This window comes from Mus caroli, chromosome 18 (genome assembly GCF_900094665.2).
Source record: "Mus caroli chromosome 18, CAROLI_EIJ_v1.1, whole genome shotgun sequence".
Taxonomy (NCBI): domain Eukaryota; kingdom Metazoa; phylum Chordata; class Mammalia; order Rodentia; family Muridae; genus Mus; species Mus caroli.
The window spans coordinates 16,768,186-16,777,953 of NC_034587.1; the positions used below are offsets into that span (position 1 = coordinate 16,768,186).

The window sequence follows — 9,768 nt, forward strand, 5'->3', positions numbered from 1 at the left end:
AGAAAGAAAGAAAGAAAGAAAGAAAGAAAGAAAGAAAGAAAGAAAGAAAGAAAGAAAGAAAGAAAGAAAGAAAGAAAGAAAGAGAGAAAGAAGGAAAGAAAATGAAAGAAAGAGGGGAGGGAGGAAAACAGGTAAAGAAAGGAAGCTGAAGAGACAGAAAGACAAGAGAAGATCTGAGCAGGGGGAAGGGAGTCAGAGAGAGCAAAAGGAAAGGGATTTTCTGTGCTTTGATCTTTGTATTTCTTTAACACTCAATTATTATTTGTACAGAAAGCACTGGTAAGACCTCCACAGGCACAGTGTATGTGGAAGTGCCCAGTTTTAATGAAAACTGTCCGTCAGTTGTCCTCGAGAAGAGAGACATCTGTACTTCCTCACCTTCTGTGACCCTCTCAGTGAAAACCCTGGACAGGGGTAAATACACTGGCCCCTACACAATGTCCCTGGAGGAGCAGCCACTGAAGCTGCCAGTCATGTGGACCATCACGACGCTGAATGGTGAGTTAGACTCGCTTCCGTAGACAAAAACAAACTGCCGCTGCTTTGTATTTCCGAAGGACTATGAATCCCTTCGACAGAGGTCCTTTCTAAGAAAGACTGAGAACATTTCCTTGAAACTAAGATGTAAATCCGTTCTCTTCTGAAGAGACGAGAAATTATCTGAATTCTATCACTACTTGCTGTCTTATGGGTTTGCTGGTATCACTGTCGAGCTGAGGTCTCTGTGCAGCCTCGCCTGCACTGGGGCTTGCCATGTAAGAGGCAACCTTGAGAGCACGGCAGACTCACATCTACAAATACCCAGTGAAGAAGAGTGACTCCTTTCCTCCTAAAGTGCGTCATAGTTGTTACTTCTTGTGGTTTCCAAAAGTCTCCTAAACTTATGAAAAGTCTCCCTTTCTGGACTGTACAGTGACCAGCAAGCTACCTCTAACCCTCCAGAAACTCATTTTCCTTTACTGTTTTTTTGTACAGATCTTGCTTTTTCTCATGGATGTGCCTCATGGCATCCTGCAGTCATATGATAGCCATGGCCAGAGACACCAAAGATTTTGCTCTGCATGACCTTCCACCCTTGGCACTTCTGGTCCTAACTAAAGAAATAGCTCCAAGCTGTACATGTACCATTGGTCTCCAAATAAGTTTACCAGATAGATAAATGGTCAATGAACAGACAGCTGGGAATACAGCTCAGTGTTTCTGCACACGCCTAGCATTCAAAAGGTCCCAGGATCAATTCCTGGGGGTGGTGGAATGGGGGTGATTGAATTGAGTGTTCCAGAATGTCTCAAACCACAAAGCACTGCCAGGGTCCTGACTTAGAAAGAGGTGATACAGAGATGGAGAATCAACAAGTGATGCTCAGTTGCTAGGCAATGGACCACAGCACTAGGAACCCTGTCACCCTGGCCCTATGCACTAGGCATGAGAAACAAGATGAGCAGATGAGAGAACATCCCTGAAGGTGAGAGTGTATTTCAGTGAGTCAGACATAGGGTCAGAGTTAAAGGCATACATGAGACCGTATGAGGCCATGTACCTGTAGGTATTGGTACATGGAATATGTATGTATATAAGAGTGGGTAAGGCCAGGACAGGGGCCTGACATTGGTGTAATGCCCGTTTCCCATCTTCTTTAGTGGGAAAGGCAATATAGGGTCTTGTGGAGGGAGACTCATGGGCCTGTCATACTACCAGAGAGAGTGTCAACAAGGGGATCCAAGAGGCACCCAACCTTTTGGCTTCTCTGGGACCCATTGGATGAAGAAGAATTGTCTTGGGCCACATGGCAATGTCCAACCCACAACCTGGGGGCTGCAAGAACCTAGGGGCTGCAAAAGTATATATATATGGGTTTTTTCCATGACAGTGTGTTTCATGATACAACACTATAAAGATGTCATCTAATGACTTCAAGTACCTAGCAATCAGACTAAAATAAACAAGCAAAAACAACCTCTTAATGTTTTAATTAACTTTTACAATTTTGTGTTGGGCTGCATCTATAGCTATTTTGGGCCACATGTGGTCCACATGCCATGAATGGAACACTTGTGATAGAAAGGCCGACACACCCAAACCTCTTATGCCATTCAGCACTGCTCCAACCACACCAACTCTACTATTTGTGACCAGGATGACAAGACAACTATCACAAACAAGAAGTTTTAAGACCAAACGATGCCTAGTCTCACTGTTGATTTGTATTTTTTTTTTTTAGCTACCTCAGCACTTCTACAAGCCCAGCAACAAGTGTCTCCAGGAGTGTACAATGTCCCAGTCATCGTGAAGGACAATCAGGATGGGCTGTGTGACACACCAGAGAGCTTGACCCTGACAGTATGTCAGTGTGATGACCGGAGCATGTGCAGAGCCCCTATCCCGAGCAGAGAGCCTATCACATATGAGGAGTCATCCTGGAGGCTGGGGCCTGCTGCCATTGGCTTGATCCTGCTAGGACTCCTGATGTTGCTATGTGAGTAAGCAGACATGTTCTTCAGAGTCCATGGCGGTGATGTCATTTACAAAAGCCACTGTGCTCATCTGTACAATGTGAGAAGTGTCATTCTCTTCTAGCCTGATGACGAGCAAAGCTGAGGGAAATTGCAGGAAGATTCTGAAATGTTTAGTTTGTCATTTAGCAACAATTTAAATATAACAAAATGGGTCGTATATGCAAATATTTTGAAAAAACAGGGCTGGGGGACTAGCTCAGTCAGTAAAGCGTTTTCCCCACAAGCTGAGAACCTGAGTCCAATCTCCAATAGGCACCTAAAAAGCCAGGTGCAATGGAGAATGCTTGTATACCAGCCATAGCAAGACTTGGGAGGCAGAGATAAGCTAATGCCTAGAGCTCACTGGCCAGCTAGCCTAGTCTACTTAGCAAAGCTCTGGGCATTGAGAGCACCTGCCAAACAAAAAGTGGACAACACTAAGGGATGATACTCGTGGCTGCCCTCTACTCTTCATAAGCACACTCATCCAGGTGTGTGCTCATAATCACATTCCACACATATGGGGGAGGGTGGACATGAGAGAGAGAAATTATAAAGCTATTCTACATTCAGTCAATAATGTTCATACTTAAAACTGTGCCTTTATACCTAAACGTGGGCTTTCTAAAATGAACATAAATATCTCAAATGCATATACAAGTCTTGTGAGGCCCTAATATAAAAGGATGTTGGTCAAATAACATTAGAGAGGGCCTGCATTAGGATCCACATCCAGGATGCACATTAACAGAACTTCAGGTCTGAGGTTCTATTGTTTAATCCAACAAGTCCTCAAAACAGAGTTTACACCTCGTGTGCATTCCTTTAAAATGCCCACACCTGGGCTGCAGAGATGGTGCAGTAGTTAGGAGTACTTGTTTCTCTAACAGAGGACCCAGGTTCAATTCCCAGCACCCTCGTGGAGGCTCACAATCACCCATAACTTCCAGACTCACATGCTGTACTTATTCATACATATAAAAGTACCTTTTAAAAGCATTTTAATGTTCACACATAATAGAGAAGACATTTAGGGAAATTACATGTCTGTACTACCTTTTAATAAATATGCATTTTATTTTATTCAATAGATAGACTTCTGGAAATTTTCATTTTCATCAACATTTCGTTAATCAAATGGTTCTCTGAATGTGAGAGTCCTCTACCCGCTATTTAAGGGAACTTTGAAAGGAGTTGTAAAAATAAGAGATCCTTAACAAATTCACAATAATTCCCTAGTTTATTACTGAATCATAAAGTATTAATGATAAAACAAATTCCCATGGTAGCATATTATACTTCCACTGTCTTTAGAAATGTCATTTGGGGGCAGAAAGATGGCTCAGTTATTATGAGCATATAGCTCTTGCAGAAAACCTGAGTTCAGTTCCCAGCACATATTTTGAATGGCCAATAACTTCCTATAAACATAGCTTCAGGGAATCCAATGTCTTCTTCTTGCCTTCAGAGACATGTGCAATCACATATACATACCTACACAGAGACACACAATTAAAAATAAAACATCTTAAGGATAAATACAAATAAATACAATTTTTATAAGCCCTGTATTAAATTTCAAGATAGTATATCAATTACATCCCATCTCTTTTGTAACTTGACCTAATTATATAGTAATCTAGGACCGACCCAATTTGCATAATTATGTAGTTCATTCTACCAATGCTAGCAGGTCTTCATAGCATCCATCACTGTCTTTTCCATCTATCAGACAACCATGATGAAAGCACCATTTATTTCCTTTTTGAACAGATGAGTTAGTGAGCAAAGAAAGATCACATTTGGGGTTACAGAGCTGGAGAGCGGTGCATCCAAAGCTCAAACCCTAGAAGTCTATTTAGAGACTGTGTTCCCTAAAACCCTTCAGTAAACTACTTGACTTGTAAGTGGGCAGGTCAAGCATAGGGTTCATGTGGCCTTGACAGGGCAGAGAAGGTGAGCCATTGACATCAGAGAATAATAAACACCTGCTTTCAATAATTCATATTTCTGGAGCTGGAGAGATGGATCAACAGCTCAGAGCCCTGGCTGCTTTTCCAGAGGACCTGGATTTGAATCAGGATTTGTACCTACATGGTAGTTAACACCTGCCAGTAACTCTAGTTCTGGGGAGTCTGACACCTTCTTCTGGCCTTTGCATGCACAGGTCATACACATAGTAGGTAGAGATAGATGCAAGCAAAACACCCATGCATATGAAATAAATATTTTCAGATGAATATTTCTTAGCCCATTAGCAGAGTGATGCAATGCCTGAAAGATCTTCCAAGCTAGGGACTCTCACTTCACAGTTAAAAGTGCACTGATAAGGCCTCTGAGCTTAAGAGCGCAGACTCTGCAGGCAACCCGAGTTCCAGTTCTTAACACCTGGCATCCCCAATCCTCACATGCATCTCACACACACACACACACACACACACACACACACACACACACACACACACAGAGTCAGACACAGAGAGACAGGACACTGACAGCCATTGACTAAACCATCGCTAGTTGCTCTTGTACTTTGTTGGTCAATTACCATTAACTAAGAAATTGCTAAAGACCAGATTGCTAAAGTGCTGTCATAATCACCTAAAATCTTGGCTAAGGAGGTATCTCAGTTGTGTGTGTATTTATGGGAACAATAGATACACTATATATATATATATATATATATATATATATATATATATATATATATATATATATTGTGTACATATATATAGTATATATATATCAGCAATTATAGTAATAATAATTTTAATATGTATTATGGAAAAGGATTAAGAAACTGTACAAATCGTCCAATAAATGGCCCTGCCTCCTCCTTTAGCTCATAATCATTGGAAAATTACTGTGTTTCACTTACTAAATTGTATGCTGTAGACACCAATTTTGCTTCCATTAAATATATTTCTTTAATGTTTAAACTATTGCCTTGCCTTTGTAACATTTTGGCAATTGCCATGTCAAATAGTTTCCAATGAATTTAACCATTCTCCATGTCCTTGTTCCTGACCAGTGGCCCCACTTCTGCTTCTGACCTGTGACTGTGGGTCAGGTCCCATTGGAGGAGCAGCGACAGGTGGCTTTATCCCAGTGCCCGATGGTTCGGAAGGTACAATTCATCAGTGGGGAATCGAAGGAGCTCAGCCGGAAGACAAGGTGAGTACTGTTTGTAAAGTAATCCCTGCAATCACGTAGCAGAAGAATGATTCCTGCAGAAATAGGGGAGAGGTACAAAGGAGTATCAAGGTCCATCTCAGTCCTCAGTGGGGAGCTGAGACTCATGGATGGGAACTTTTGGATGTCTGCTTTACAGATGTTACATCCAAAAATGGCCTCTCCTAGAAGAATTGTAAATTTATCACTTACAAGGGACCATACTTCACCTATATTGCTCTAAAATATATGTGTTTATCTTTTAACATAATTTGCAGGAAATCACAAATATTTGTGTTCCTCCAGTTACAACCAATGGAGCCGATTTTATGGAAAGCTCTGGTGAGTGAGCATCAAACTTGCTTGTCTACTTGTTTGTACTGGGATTTGAACTCAGGGCTTCATGTACACTAAGAAAGTGCTCCCTGCTGAGCTACAGACCCTGTTCCTTCTTATGCTTTCCTTTTTTTGAGACAAAGCTCACTAATTTCCCCAGTCTCACTGGGCAGAGTGCCTGGCTGAATCAGCAAGTTCCAGACCCGTGAGAACCCTTGACTCAAAAAAGATGAACAGTGTCCTAAGGAACAACACTCAGGATTAAATTCGTACTTCTCCACGTACACATTGCACACATACCCACATGGAGATGAACATGCACACAAATGTACACACAGATGCATACACGGGAGCTTTAACAAAAAAAAAAAAGCCATAGCATGAACTGTGAGATCTCTCTCTTTCTCTCCCCTGTCTTTAGAAGTTTGCACAAATACATATGCTGGTGGGACCGTGGTAGAAGGTGCTTCAGGAATGGAAATGACTACCAAGATGGGAGGAGCTACTGGAGCTGCAGCAGCACTTGGTCCCTGTTCCTTGGGTCATTCAGGAACAATGAGAACAAGGCATTCCACTGGAGGGACCTTGAAGGACTATGCTGCGCCAGTCAACATGACTTTCCTAGGCTCCTATTTCTCTCAGGTAACTGGGTAGCAAATTGTCGGGCTTGGTTATCCTATTTATATAGGACATCTGGTTACTTAATGATGTATGTACGCTTTTTAAAATGTAAGGAAATAAAAGCTTCCTTTTGTCAAAATAAATCAGGTAATTTTGGTGGCTGTCAAAATTGAGTCACTAGTTGAAACTCACAAGACAAGTCAACAAAGATTACGTTAACACAAAGTCCCCATGGAGTGAAAACCGTCTCAATGCATGTTGGAAAAGCTGTCCAATATAAAGATTTAGCAGCCCAATGATAAATTCCAGGCATCATATACAGTTCCTATAGAGTCTGGAATCTGAATAAAATCAAGAACTAAAACATAAATTAGGCTAGACTCTTTGATGGAATGGCAGCCAACCTGGCAAATCCCCAAACAAGAATGTTTCAGAGAATAGAGTATTCCCTGAAGCCAGACTCAGACAGTCACATATCACACTTTTTCTAGTATGTGGACTCTAGATTTAATTTTATCTATGACATGAAGGTAGGAGACTGCTCAGAAGGAAGAGGGGAGGGGAGAATGACAGAGAGGAGAAGAAACACAGGATGGTAATGGGGGAAAACTATCTCCTGTTTTCTCTCATTTGCAAAAAAAATATTTAACTGTATATTCATATATAGGAAATGAAAGCTGAGGATGAAATCTAAGGAGAGGAAAGGGGCTAACAAGAGAGAGATGGGAGAGCAAGAAAGGGCAAGGCCAGTCTAAGTGCGAGCAAAGATCAAGGGTGTATATGTGAATGTCATAAATTCATTCTATTGAGCACTAGCTAAAAAACATACTAATGATAAAAAAATAAATATAAATGAAAACATTTTAGTTATCCAGGAGGAAAAAATACCAAGCAGATAAAAAGAAGAACGTTTTCATCACCTGTGTGGACTCCCCAGTGTAGGCTTTATGAACAGGATCCGATGGGCTTTATAAGGTCCCTTTCTCCTTCTTCTCCATCTTTAGAAATCACTCGCCTATGCCGAGGAAGAGGACGAGCGTGAAGTGAACGACTGTTTGCTGATCTACGATGATGAAGGCGAGGATGCTGCCCCCCATTCCCCCACCCTCAGCTCCTGCAGCTATTTTGCCGATGACCTAGATGACAACTTTTTGGACTCCCTTGGCCCCAAATTTAAAAAGCTTGCAGAGATCTGTCTCGGTATTGATGACGAAGCCAAGCAAGCAAAGCCAGGCCCTAAAGACAGTGGTTCTGGGGCTGACACCTGCACTCGATCTATGGAAGTCCCTCAGGCAGGTTCTAACAGGTACCAGACATTGCCTGGTAGTCTGGAAGTCACCCAAACGGGTTCTAAAATATGCCACACATTGTCAGGCAACCAAGAAACTTCTGTTATGTCCACTTCTGGGTCTGTCCGTCCTGCTGTTGCCATCCCTGACCCTCTACAGCTTGGGAACTACTTGCTCACAGAAACTTACTCAACTTCAGGTTCCTTTGTACAACCCACCACTGTCACCTTTGACCCCCATGTCACACAAAATGTCACTGTAACAGAAAGGGTCATTTGCCCCCTTCCTAGTGCCTCCAGCAGCATAGTGGCTCCCACAGAACTGCGAGGCTCATACAGTATGCTCTATACAAAAGAAGCCTGCTCCCATCTATGACCAAAGCAAACTGGAAAAACATACCAGGCAAATTTGGATGTATGTACCTACATATATTTTTTAAATCTAGCTAGCACTGTTTGACCCATTTGGCTCTTAGTGGATATTCTCTGATCATAAGAATAATTCAAATTTTCTGATTCATATATGAAAGCTGGGTATGTTGTCATTACTAATTATCTGATTTTTTTCAAGCAGAGTAAACCTGTATATATATATATATATATATTTTAATTATCTAAGATGTTAGACAGGGATATTTCCCAAGCATCTTCACATTTCTACATTATCAACAACAAAGGGAGATGCTGTTGCCTTAAAATGCAGTGTGGGTTAGTAGATTGGCTGCCTTCTTAGAGTTCACATTTCTGTCTCTACCACCCATTCTGGGGTCATTAATAAGGATATGAGAGTATTATTAATAATAATAGGAATTTGAGGTGCTCAATGTAGCTTACAGGGCAACTTGGAATAAAGGCATTAAATGCAACTGGGGATTTTTGGTTTGGGGATTTTTGTTTTGTTTTATTTTGTTTTCTCTTCTTAGTGATGAAACTCAAAGCATATCTTTTGCTCAAGTCCAGGGCTGTGAGTAAACCTGCTTAATTTGCCATATCTATATGCTGTGTATGTTCAAAATAAGGCATTTTTGAAATGCAAGTATCATAGAACATGTAAAAAATTTAGTATGGTGTAAGTAATACGTTGTGTGTACTTTGATCTAGCCCAAGAAAAATACAATGAACTTCCTCGTTGACACTCCTCGGAAACTGATCCTGTGTCAGTATTTAACAAAGAAATCCTTATTTTATAAGTGCCAGGGAGTAGAAATGACTCAAAAGATGTGCAGTGAGGTTCGTAATGTTAACCATGTCTAACAGGGTTTGTGGGAATAGATAGCATGCCTTCTCTTCTAAGCAAAAAGGTCTGTGGCCTAAAATAACAGAGAGAAGTGTGTGAATGTATATCATTTTAGGAAAATGATGAAGTAAGTTTCAAGTGAAAAAAGGAATTGTTCAGCTGTAGCAACTTAATGCTGTGTGTTATAAAGATGGTGTGTGGGTAGACCAACGTGTGGAATAGAGGTCCTCAGACTTCCTCGTGCTGCGACCTGTTAATACAGTTCCCCATGCTGTCATGACCCAACCATAGAGATCATATGGATTATTATGTAAATATATGATATGCAGGATACTTGATATGCAACCCCTTTAAAAGGGTCATTGGACTCCCCTCAAAGGAGTCTCGACCCACAGGTTGGGAGGCACTGGTTTAAATCATATCACATGAAAGTCACCGTACAGGAATGCAGTTCTAATCATTTTCAGTTATTCATGACCCCACCCTTCAGCCCATAGAGAATACCCTACCTCACCTGCTTCAGGACATTATTGTCTTAGCCCAACCTCTCCATGGCTGTTGTCCAGCTCAATTATTTCTAATAGTATAAGTAGGTCTTTTAATGTTTGTTTGGGGGGGGG

At 41.3% G+C, this 9,768-nt stretch overlaps 1 protein-coding gene across 1 annotated transcript in view; it reads left to right on the plus strand.

The window, feature by feature from the left end:
* The window catches only part of Dsg3 (desmoglein 3), a 28,859-nt gene extending 20,572 nt beyond the window's left edge, over window positions 1-8,287 (plus strand). The window contains 6 exon segments of the mRNA XM_021151062.1: window positions 109-498; window positions 2,222-2,476; window positions 5,527-5,669; window positions 5,945-6,008; window positions 6,424-6,644; window positions 7,628-8,287. Coding sequence (XP_021006721.1) covers window positions 109-498; window positions 2,222-2,476; window positions 5,527-5,669; window positions 5,945-6,008; window positions 6,424-6,644; window positions 7,628-8,287 — 1,733 coding nt within the window.
* The last annotated feature ends 1,481 nt before the right edge of the window (window positions 8,288-9,768 follow it).